The sequence below is a fragment of the Athene cunicularia genome (assembly GCF_003259725.1).
Source record: "Athene cunicularia isolate RWA chromosome 9 unlocalized genomic scaffold, athCun1 chr9_part1, whole genome shotgun sequence".
Lineage (NCBI taxonomy): Eukaryota > Metazoa > Chordata > Aves > Strigiformes > Strigidae > Athene > Athene cunicularia.
The window spans coordinates 11,122,423-11,135,235 of NW_020799110.1; the positions used below are offsets into that span (position 1 = coordinate 11,122,423).

General features: G+C 44.6%; 1 protein-coding gene across 1 annotated transcript in view; it reads right to left on the reverse strand.

Moving 5' to 3' along the window:
- Positions 1-12,813, reverse strand: part of DIS3L2 (DIS3 like 3'-5' exoribonuclease 2) — a 189,896-nt gene that overhangs the window by 65,959 nt on the left and 111,124 nt on the right. Inside the window, exons 11-12 of the mRNA XM_026854640.1 lie at positions 11,490-11,602; positions 4,219-4,326 (exon numbers count right to left, since the gene is read on the reverse strand). Coding sequence (XP_026710441.1) covers positions 4,219-4,326; positions 11,490-11,602 — 221 coding nt within the window. The remainder of the gene's footprint in view (positions 1-4,218; positions 4,327-11,489; positions 11,603-12,813) is intronic.

Here is a 12,813-nt window from a genome sequence, read left to right on the forward strand (position 1 = left end):
ATAAAACTTAAATATGGTTCAGCTTCTTGTGCTGATGGGAGATCCATGTCCGGTAGGTCAGTGACATCTGATGAAATCTGCTGGACCCGAAAAAACTCCTTATATTAAGCCAGGACTATCTCTGGTGTGGAGGCGGCTGCACTGCTCTTCTGAATGATCCACTTCCAGCAAGTTTAAGACTATTAGCTGGTTGGCAATAGAGATACTTCAGATTTCAGTAAGACCTGGATGGTACTCAGGCACCAAAAAGGTGGTGTTCCTTGTTGAGGTGATCTGAGAGCAAGCCTGAGCAGCCTTCACTTCACTTCACTTCACTTCACTTCACTTCACTTCACTTCACTTCACTTCACTTCACTTCACTTCGACAAACCCTCTAGCTCTTTAAATTTACTGTTCAAATGTTTCCAGGTGTTACCTCTATTTCCCTGCTCATTCCTTCTTCTCCAGCTATTAATTTCTGCATCAAAGGTCACTATCCATTCTGGCCCTGTTATATTATCCCACATTAAATATTTTGTGTTTGGAAAGCACTTTCATTTTGTTTTAAGAAGTAGGTGAGTCAATTCCATCAATTACTTCTGTGCTGAAAAGGGTTAAGGACTAGGCACAAACCAGAAGGGTAATTCTGAAGAGCAGCACTTTCCTCAGTCCCAAGGTTAAAGTCAGCTCTGGGGCTACATGGTCCTTTCTGCCACTGCCTTCCAAGAGCTCTCTCTGTCCCTTGAAAGAGGCAACAAACCAGATTTCCACTCTGTTGTCTGAACTTGAAGCTTTCAACAAAACATAATTTTTCAGCTTGCTTAGAAAAGCCCAAATATTTCAGAACTCTGCTCACTTCCTTTTAAGATGAGAGAAGCAGTGTATTGGGCCCCCAGAATATAACTAGAATGTCAAATCTCAGGCAGGTCACATTCAGAGCAAAGCATCAGGACAAGCAGCCCATTACTAGCAGATATTAAACTTCTTTTATTTCTCCATTTCCTCAATTCCTTTTTTTGTTCTTGGTCTCTGAAAGGCAACCAAGCAGCATGATGCAAAGTGCCCAATTTCCATTCTTGGAATGGCTCTAACAGGTGTAAACTGGGCAGTGAGAACCCTGAGAGATCTCTTATTAATGTACCCACTAAACACCTTCTCACGAAGACTACCTGGATGCCTTATACAGATGTCACGTAGGCAAGGAATGGAGTTTGAACGTATTGTGTCCCATGCAGTCCAGTAATCTCTGTGTGTAGTGAGCAGAGCTGCCACTCTCAGCCTTGCTGTAGCAGGCTAACTTAACTCTACCCATTGTCCCAAGTATTGCCTGGAAACGCCCTCCATTTCTGCCTTCAGCGGCCAGCCAAGGGGACTTTGGGTAGCCACGGCCGTGCTTCCCTGCTTTGGAAACCCCACCAGACTAATGGGCAAGCTCCACATCTGCAGGGAAAGCCACGCAAGGCTGGCTGGCCCACGTACCAGTGGCTGATGGATGGGCAAAGCAGTGCAGAGGAGTAACATTTGGGGGTTGCATGCTAGGACTTGGAGATTACAATGAGTAGTCCAAAAGACTGGTGTGCAAGGTCTCCCCCACACAGCAAACCTGATGCACCCACACTCCAGAGAGAGTACCAGTATCTGAGGCATTTCTAGGGTTAAGGCTTCCCCCAGCTCTGGCTGCTTTTGAGAAAAGTCTGTAATACCCAGCACGTGATGTGATGTCCGCGTGGCTCAGCTCTAACCCTCCTGTTAGCAGCGTCCTTGGTGGTACAGGTCTCTTTGACGGTGTGACATAGCTATGGAGGCGGCTGAGGACTTTCTCCATGCAAGGCAGTGTCCGTATCACAACCTGGCTGATGACAACAGTTTTGAACCTGGAAGACACATTGCTTGTATAGGCTGTTTCAGACTGAAGCAATTTTTCTTTCTCACTGGTAGAAGGAACCAGCAGGGCTGCGCTTCAAACATCAGCAGCCAGTAAGAGTTGCATCGTTTGTTTTCAAATATCTTTCTGTTGACTGTATCCCAACAAGAACATGCTACATCGTTCCTATAAACGCCCAGCTCTGCTTCTGAAGAACAGCACAGATGAACAATATGGTTAACGCCTCTGTCCTTGGAAAGTCATTTCAGATACATCATGTCACACTATCCTGCTGGAGTCTATGGAGCTATGTGCAGTGCTGCTCAGCCACATTTTGTTACTCTCAATGAAAACTAGAAAAACTCCAGAACCCAAAAGCAACAGAAACAAGAAAGTGCCTGTCTCCCAGAAAGGCCTAAGCTTGGCATTATTTTTCTAAAAGAAACAAGAATTAAAAATCCCAATAACTTATCAGTAGTCACATTCAAGTGAGGAATCTGCATGGCTTTTCCTTGGGAGCTGCATTAGCTCCAGACTTGCTTTGGAACAGTGGGAGCTCAGAGCAGCTCTCACCTCTAGCAGGGCTGTTGAGCTCTGCTTTGCAAGCTCAAGGCTAAGATACTGCTGTGCACACTGGGTGCAATGAAGTGCTCTTTGGCCTCGTGCATCCCTCGCTGAGGAATGTCCTGCCCTCAATGCCAGAGTTCTCAGGGCTCTCCACCACCAGCTGAGGTTCAAAGGCTGTGGTGGGGCCTTTGACTCACCTCCCTTTCACCCAGCAGAGTCTGGGCAAGCATGTGATCCTGTTTACACTGAGATTAGGCTATAGTAACACCTAGAAATACAGGAGACACATTCTGTCCCAACTGAGAGATAAGCTCTTACAAGAATGCCCTGCTAGGCAAAAGCCCTACAATCACTTTTCCTCCTGGAAGGAGTAAATTCTTCTCTGGCCTTCACCTGATATTCAAATCAAGTGACCTTGATTAAGACTGCAGTTCTGCAAGGCCTCCTCAGAGAAACCAGTTTGCTGAGATGGCTGTAGGTAGTCTGCTTTCCAAGGGGCAGCATGGTCATGGCCCAGATCACTGCTCCTCCAGAGATCAGCTCCCCGAGCAGGCATAAGGCAGATGCTGCAGCTCCTCTATTTTCTCACTGGTCAGACAGGGTTGGTCTGAACAAGGTTTGAAAAGCAAATAACATATATATATTGCAGGGCACAAGAGACAAGATTTAATTAAAGGCTTATTTTAATTAAGACTTGACCATTAGTTGTTCAAAGACCACTCAGAGTCAATAAAAGGCCCACCAAGGAGCTACTATTAGAAGGTCTCATGAGTAATCATGCTGTCACTATAGGAAGTGGAACCCTTTTCACAACAAGCAAATGAAATCCACCGCAGTGCCAGAGCAAGGACTCGCTGGAGAAACACAGATATTGGACTGCAATGATATTTTGCTAAAGCACAAAATAAAATTCAGTATCCTTTAGAGCAACATGGACAATAATAAGAAATTAAAATTAATCTTTGTGAAAAATCACCAAATTGGCACAAGAAATACTCACCACAGAGACAGTTGTGCATGAGCACAACCCTGGTTAAAAAGAAGTTAATTCTGAATACAAAAAGTGTACTTAGCAATAGATCAGAGGATCCTCCAGTAGTGTCAGTCTTTAGCCCTCCTCGATCAGCGAGGGGACCCTGGGATCACCAAAGAGGAGATTGTTAGGGTTGCAGAGAGTGTGGGAGAGGAACGGGGAAAGAAATGAAGGCCTGAGGACAGCTGTCAGGCAGCCGAAGGCAGCTCGCTGCACTGACAGACAGCCTCCACAACTGCTCCCTGGAAATAACACATGCAGAGGATGGAGCTGTGCCCTTGCTGAAGAGCTATCACGCTTTACTTGGATCGATGTAATTTGTAGATCTGAAGAAGAATGAAATAGTCTTTACCAGAGAGGCCACAGAGGGATATTGCCTGCATCCACTGCACTGCACAACTGCTTACGAGCACAAGGCAGGACTGGAATCAAGGGAACATCTTGTCTCACCCAAAGCATTAGCTCTGAATTGCTGCTGGAGATAAGACATTGAAGGGATGGGTGACCTGGCAAGGAGCAGGAAATTCTCCGTTCCTGAGATTTATACAAATATTCTTCCTTTCCCCACCATGTTGTGAGATTATTCCAACTGGAAGTTCCACAGTATCTCATCAAGTAAGACAAGATACAGGGGCAGTCCTAGATCCTCCAGTATTGTTCACCAAGTCCTTTGCTATCTGCCTGGGATGGCATTTTTACCACTCTGTTTGCAGGAGTAGGGGCTGGCCACCGGGGGAGGACTGATTAGCAGGATGACAGCCTGCTACTGAGGTACCTTGCCTTCTGGAGTCACCTTCCACATCACAGAGAACGTCAGTCTATCTCGCATGGGATTGAGACTGCATAACTCCTCACAGAGCAGCTTGGGAAGCATCGGAATCACCTGGAAGAGAAGAGAGCCTTGGTGAGATATGGGCTTTTAGCAGAGACCTGTCTGTGGCCAAGCGTCCCTGACTAGTTGGTAAAAGACAGGCTCAACAATGCACAAAAGGAGAAAATGCGTTAAACCTTCAGGATCACATTCTCTGTGGCAGGAATGGCTACGTCATAGCTCTGAGATGCATCACCCATGCCAGAGCGACATCACATGATGAACAGCATACTGGCACAGAATGGGTAAGTAAACCAAATCCCCTGAAATGAGAGGAAATCAGGGCTACAGCCACCAACACACACATCAGCCCTGTCCTCAATGAGACCAGCTGTCAGTCTCCACCCTGAGAATAAATTCCCAGGGCTCCCCTCCAAGGACTGGAATAAGCATCCTGAAGCATCCTGCATCCTTGGTTATGCAAACACTTTACTCTGCAGATTTTAAGGTCACAGTTTGCTCTATTTTCTACTTCTTTCCCAACTTTTGGCCCTGGGAAGAATGAGGAAGGCTCAGCACATCAAGAAACTTGATGCTGAAGAAACATCGTCCTGGCAGTCAGGAACTGAAGAGCTTGGATTTGGGAACTGTGTTTCTTGCTTTGCCCCCATATACTGTGTAACCAGGCAAGTAATGCAAGTCTGCTTCCCTCAAACCATAAATGAAACCTCCCATGCATCACAGAAGTGGTGTGTGGCTTTAATAAAGATTGAGCCATGCAGAAACACGTAGATGTTGGTGGGATAAACAAAAGCACCTGTTTTGTGACTGGTGTTTGCAAACAGAGTGAGAAAACAACTATCATTTTACTAAACTCTGAACAAAATGTCAGCCAACAGAAATTTCTGGCTGGGATTTTTTAACCTGTGTCCTAATTCCTTACATCTAATCAATAATTCTGCTGCTGAACACTGCATTACCAAACCACTCACCTCTACAGCAACAAAGCAAAATCTTTGCAACATATTCACACTAGAGCAAACCTGAGCAGCTCCAAGTGTTTCTACCATCCCTGAGTTATTTCCCAGGTGAAGTCTGCAGTAAAGAAAACATTTAGCTGTTGTTTAATGAAGCAAAAATTAGAGTTTCACATTCTTACTTCCCTTCTCATTATTTACCTTTGTGAAGAAGTAACAGCTCTCAAAAAATAACCACATTATTTCTCTTGTTTATTTTGAGTGGCAGTGTGGGCTAGAAAGAGAGAAATGCTCTACCTGGTTGCCATAAAGTATTTTAGCTATTTAAATTAGTTCATGGTTTGATTGCTCTGTGTGCCACCCTGTAAGTATAGGACCTGCAGGAAGCTGACTGGCATGCAAACCACAGGTCTTTCAAACTCTGTGACACCTATTTGGTGATTTCAGAATTAATTTTTTCTACCTGGATGCCAGGGGAACAACTGTTCCTCAAAACAGTAAGAAAATAATTCTGAGGTGTCCATTTTCTCCTGAAGTGCACACACTTCATATTTACCTTTTGCTTTGAAGGAAAGACTCTTAAAATATTTAATCACATTTGTGGTTTGGCACCAGACAACGGTTATAAATCCATTCTAATTGCAGTGCATATTAACGCCAAAAGGTTAACTGTACAGTCTGTGACTGTCAAGGAGTCACTTGCAACATGAATCAGCAGCACTGGTTCAGCTGGAAGGTCACAAGGGCATAGATTATGATAAGCTGTTTCCCGCAACACAAAGGCCGTCAACACTGTTATTCCAGTTGTGAACAGTATGTTAACAATACTGGTACACTCATAACTCACAGATCCAGTACGTGAGCTCTGCCATGCTGCCTGGAAGGACCCACATCACAAGGTTATAAATTTAGCATGAGCGGTGCCAACTCATACCAGAAAGGAGAGAAAATAGCTTTATAGACTATCGGAAATCCCTGCCCGCCTAAGATCACCCATGACCACCATGGGACCCTGAAGTTCAGGTCACAGAGAAAAAAGTGCTAGTAATTTAATAAAAGATCCCATGCCCTTTTCCACCCAAATGAAAAGCTGCAGTTCCTAGCTTTTCTCTCTCTCCCCACCCCGAGATTGATTATCTGATAATGGTCTGTACCTATTGAATATTTCTGTGCCTTAGCACATCCTCTTTCCCTTCACATCTCCTGCAGCAATAACAGTCTGCTAGAAGAATGCCTCCGCGAAACATGAAAGCCCATCCACGAAGAATAGCCTGAACAAAACAACAGGATGCTTGTTTTAAGTGTACTTGAGCAGGATTAATATCTGATTCAAGAGGCTATAATTCCATGGAAGGGCTTTCAATGATGTGAAACACAAGCAAAGCTTTAACTCAGATCATAATTACAGCACTAAACACTCACCAAGCAATTAGCTGTAACAAACCTACTGTTAAATAGGGAAGCAACAACCCGAATTACCCTTGTTTTACAGGACAGAAACTTTACACAAAGTAACTTAACCCATGCCATGGAGGAAGCCTCACAGGAGAGCAAGAATTAAATCAACCCTTTCCTGCGCTCAGCAAACACATACATAACATAGGACAATGTGACCTTGCATTGAAGGTATTTCAATTTTATCTACCATACTGAATTAAAATAAGAAATCTGTTTACAACGTCATGCCAGTCTTGGCTAACTGCATCCCTCTGCTTTAACATCACGATTCCTCTTCAGATGCTACATGGAGAATAAATCAACTGTCATAAAGCACAGAAATTTAAGTCATAAATACACATTTCTTTTTTCCTTAACATAATATAGTCACAGGCTGAAAGGATTCCTAGTAGTTGCAAGCCCAGCATTTAACATATAAAGATGTCTCAATTGTGTCACACTTGGAGAAGCCAGATGTCCCAGGAGTTATCCCGGGGGCTGCCCAGAAGGAACTTTTGCAATAGCATTATCTCCACCTCTTTCTGAAGGGGATGCAGGATGAGAGGAGATTTCCCTAAGTACATCTTTAATGCCCAGATTTTCAGAATATCAGGGTTGCATAGCATCACCTCAAATAATCCTGACGTTGCCTGGCATCTTTTAAATGCTTTGCCCTTCCACTGACTGTCTGCCAAGAGACAGCAGTGTCTGCCAGCTGCCCTGCAGAGTGCCACGGCACGCAGAAATCCAGCTAGCTGAAACACTGCCGAGGGATATCACCTCCAGTGTGAAGTGGTTTCCTTAGCAAATCGCTCAGGATATGCCCATGTTGGGGATCACATCATTCAGCTTGATTTTACTGCAGGTGGAAGCAGTCACCTGTCTTATACAGGGATCATAAAGCTGGAACAGGGGGGTGTATAAAGGTGTGGTTTAATCTAGAAATGTAGTTAGAGAGATTCAGCAGGGCCAGGGAAAAAACTTTCACAATGCAAAGAAGGACTTAAGAGCCCCTAGGAAAATCTTTCTAATGAATGTAACATAGAAACAAGGCTGAAGATAGGCTTGGGTGGTGAGACCTTGTCTGCTTTTCATCCCCCTCTATCAGTCAGACTAATAAAAGACATCATCTCTCCCCACAAGTCCAGCAGGGCCCAAGAGGTCCTGCAAAGGGCACTTCTTTGAGTGAAAGGCTGATATTCACAATGATCGCAGTCTGCATTTCAAATCAAATCACAGAGGATTTCTCTTTCCCTATTTCCAAGTCCCAAATGCGAAATCTCCAGCGCTGCCACATGCAGCTTGAGACTTAGTGCTCCAGCACTGCCTGACAGCCCCCCTCCGCACTACTGGCTCTCCCCGCAGGCAGCCACATGTCCCAGTGCACCAAAGCGATGGGCAGCAAGGGGAAAACCAAAATAGGAGAGAGAAGGCACTGCCAGGGCTGGGGGGTTTCCTATACATCACTGCCCCAGTGTTATAAAACACATGGAGCTGTAACCATGGCTGGCCACACTGCTTAGCAGCTGGCTCCTCTGCATGGCGGATTCGCTTTGGACACAGGAAGATCTAACCTCCTGCTTGTGAGAGCCCTTGGTTTTGTTTTGTTTTGCCTCTTCAGCTAATAAAGTGTTTCCAAAAACCAAATGTGAATTTCCAGCCTCGGACTCATTCCTAGGGAGCAGGGCAGCAGGAGGGAGCACACACATACTGGGATGATAAAACTCCCGGTTCCCTTTAAAATCAGAAACATCTGCTGCAGCCAGGACTGACTCACCAGCCAGGTTCAGAGTGGGTTAGCCAGGGCAGCTCTCATCAATGGACACACTGCAGCAGCTTTTCAAGGAACAGAAGGGCAGTGTCAGTCAACCAAAGGGGAATGGGAACAAACTCTAGTTAAGAAAAACCCCTTATTTTCACAAAGTCACATGGACAGCTTTGCTGCCTTCAAACAACCCCGTTCTGCTGGTGTCCTGCTTTGGCTGCCTGCTCAGGCTTGGTTCAGCTGGTTCCAACCACTGCTGACTCTGGGGTGACCCCTTCTCCCACTGCCGGTCCGATTATTAACCGAGAGTTTCCATCAGCTGCTCTCCCCAGAGCTGGGAGGAGGATGTCGAGGTCCAACAATCGGGTGGGCTCAGCAAGCCTCTTGCTTACACACTAAAAGACACTCAAAGGAAATAGGCAATTTGTTTATGAGCCAAGATTTCTGCTCAAGACATGTATCAACACTTCCATGAATTCAGATTTTGAGCAACTCTTTGTTACTCTGCCTGAGATTATCAAAATATCAACACCCTGACAACCTGCTGGTGTCAAAAGTGAATGTCTTGAAGCCCTTGGACTCAACGTGAAGATAGGCTTACAGCTCCGATCTTTGATCTCCAGTATAAAATAGGACCAATAAAATATTATAGGGATTTATGTCTGACCTCTCACTCAAGCTGCTTCACACCTAAAATAACACTATAATATGTGCCAAAAAAGAGGAAACTGTTTAGGTTTTCTTGCTTCTTAAAACCCGATACACTCTTATTTCAAAAACTTTTGACTTTTATTAAATAGACTGCTAGCAATTACATAATAACTCCCCTTTTGGATACATGGTTCAGGAAAATTAAATATGTGGCTTTATTTAACTTCTTTGGGAGGATTAGGATGGTGCTAACCGCTAGCAGAATCACAGCTGTCTTAGGAAACAGTTCCATCAAAGGAAAGCATATTTTCTACAAGAGTCATGCTACCATCTTGTTTCAGACAGCCTGGCTGCTTTCCTTTGCCCATCCCCTCTATCTTTTTCATCTCTTTCAATTAAAATATTGACCATTCCATCATCTAACCCAGTTCGCACTCTTAAAATATATTTTCTGTAGGGCAGAAGTGTGGGTAAAACACTAATCCTGACTGCTGGGCTAAGGTAGTTGAGGAGCAATTGAAGATTATGGACAACAGATAACTTATGTTGGCATTGCACATGACTGACTGGTAGTGCTGGGGGAAAAAAGCGCTTTGAAAGAAAATTCAATTAGATTTTGAATTCAACTAGATTTTAATGAAAAATGTCTCCTTTCTATATAAAAATTTTCCTTCTCCCTTTAAAAAAATATCACATGTCTTCAAACCACAGTATTTTGACTTGGAAATACTGCCACAACATCTTCCTGGACTACAGCTTTGCTGCCCTGCAGTGACATCCCCCGTAGGCCAGCCCACATCTCCCATGGTGAGCTATGGCCATTGAGTCATCCATCAGAGGGGGAAGCAGAGCATCGCAGAAGCCAAGGGCTTGTCACTGGAGAGGCTGCAGGACTGGGAAGACTCTGGTGCCAGAACTGCTGTTTCCATGAGATACGCGTTGCTTCCCACTCCCAGAGAGCAGCAAGCCACTGGTAACTGGTGTTTCCCGGCGTGGCCACTCCTTGGTCCCGCACTGCAACACCTCTCTGCTGTTGCTCTCACCACCACCAAGCCAGCTTGGGCACTTCTGCACTGCTATCACGGCTATTCCACACAACCCGTACCCAGAGACCTAAAATCCACCAGGCTCACTGAGACCCCCTGACGCTGGGCCTTACGATTTCTACCCAAGGAAAGTTACAGAACAGCTACTAAAGGTTAACAGCTTGATGTCAAATCATTAATTTGATTTCAATAGTGTAAATAATTCATTTTATAATCTGGAAAGTGTGGAGAGGACAGCTATTAGAACAAGCATCACTACAAGACCCTCCCCGGACAGCAACTCTGGGAACATTCAGGAAGGGAGGGGAAGGATCACTCCTAATCCTAAGTAGCAAGTAGGATCTGTTTATTTATTTTACAAAAGATGCCCTGTCATACCGGAAAGGGCTGTGGAGGGAGACAAGGACTTCAGCCTGACTGAATGGGAGTGTGGGGAGAGACACACAGATAAATCTGCTCTTATGAGACTGCCTCAACACTCCTCTTCACGCAGCTGATGCCTCAAGCCAACACAGGACGCTAACAGCCAGGATTAGCACGCACGGTGCCGGCCGTACCTGATGAGCTAGGAAGTATTTCTGCATATTCAACTGAAAATGAGACAGCCACAGACAAAACCTGGATGTTTCTTTTCCAGTAATGTTAAAACTTGAACCTGTTAATTTTTAAAGTTTAGAAGTCAGCTTTAAACTCGAATTTAACATTTGAGTCTGTTATACTAAAATCTGTACAATTTCAAATATTTTTTCACTGCATGATGAAAGAACACCATTTCTCCAGTATGTGGGATACCCAGATAAAAGAAGAGTGTGAACCTTCTGTCATACCTCAAGATGTGAGATTGCACAAGGTGTTTTGCACCCTACTCTGCTACACATTCACTTCTAGGAGAGATTAGCTAGTCCCACTGCACTGAAGACAGAGACAAAGCTCTCCACCTCCACCATCACATCTGCAAATTTCAAGCTCCCAACAGCAAAGCAGATAAGCCAGCTTGGGTCTGTCAGGCTTACCTCAAGTCAGCACAGTGCAAACATACCTGTGGGCTTAGGGCCCTGAACTAGCTCCAGATCAGCAGAGTTCTGTTCACATGGAGCTTCTCCAGCCCTGGCACACCCAAGTCTCTGTCCACAAACACAGAATCACAAACTGCTGCTTCACGCTGTGCTCTCTCCATAAGCTCCAAGGTAGTCAGCAGCTATGTTAGCATATGTCTGCACCAGTTTACTCATTTTTGTAGATTTACTGCAATAATAGCCAGATTTTGATAGTGGGCATCTGAAAATGAACCTTTAAAATTAAGTCATGGTAAACAGAAGATACAGTTGTCAGATGAAAAAAAGCAAAAGTTGTCCTTACCTTCTGCACTAGATAGACACTAGTTGCTCTTTCACTCGCTATTTTATCCAGTGCCGTTTCTTCCAGTACAAAGTAGCTCACATCTGCGATGTGAACACCCACTTCGAAGTTCCCTGAAATTGCACAAGGAAGTCAGTCAGTAGGCTGCAAGTAGAAATGAACTGCTGACCCATCTCCCCCTCACCCAGTGCTACCATAATCTTTTTGCTTTATGCTTAGATCTCACACAAATGATACTTCTTTCCACCTCTTCCATCTGAGATGAGAACTGTGGTCTCTCGGGACCACAACATATGAGTGAATATGCATTTGAGTGAATCCTCAAGCGCAGTGGTGGGTATGTGAAAACCCTTAAAAAACATGTGGATAAGTCTTTCCAAGTAGGAGCTTGTAATAGTGAGCCCAATCCTCATTCCTTTGCTGTCAAACAACAGTAAACAATAGGGGACCCCACCTTACAAGCACACAGGCAACGCAGGGCACCATTTCCCAGGTATGGAGCAGCCAGTCACATGGGCTTCTGGGTTCTCAGAGCTGCACCTGCTTCCACCTCACCCTGTTTGAGCCCAGATTGCTGCTGGTGACGTGGGAAGCCTTCAGTGACTTTGGATCAGGATATGCAGAAGTGCAGCTTTCCACAAGCAGAATATTCCCACTGTTATCCTGCCTTCCCTTCATATTAGGCTTTTTATCCTTTGAGTACAGTCTAGAAGTATCCCGATTCAAAAGTTAGGCTAGAAAGGAATACTACTGAGGTTTATCATGAGGTTTCCGCAGTAATTCAGATTTGGAAGTAGTGATCATCCTCAGCTTTGGAAGTAATTAGTAGCTTGGTCCAAGAAATTCTGGTTTGCTAATCCTCAAAGCAGCCTGTTGACCTTTGTTTTTTCTGGAAGGACTTGGCTAGATTTGAGGTGCTTATTTGTAGAATAGTTCTAAGTGCAGCGGGTTCCTAATTATAACATTTGGTTCTTTAGAGGAATTCACTAACTTCTTGGTATCTATAAATATTTTCTCTTTCCTTAATTTTTTTAAAAAGACAACATAATAAGATACCAAGCCGGTGACAATCCTGTTTGTTTATACGCCTTGCAAAGAATATTATCAAAGCCCTTCTCTAGAGTGTCACATTTTTGAAGGATAAATGGTTCACAGCTGCCATCATTACGCAGTACATCTGCCTGTGTGCCCTTCTGATGGGTACTGGCCCTAGATTTCAGCACAGTGAGAATGGAAATGTATGCAGGTGAAGAGGAAGTGTGAGAAGGTTCAAGCACGTATTAGGAGAGTCACCCAGCCCACCACGCCTCCAGCTGGGAGTTCA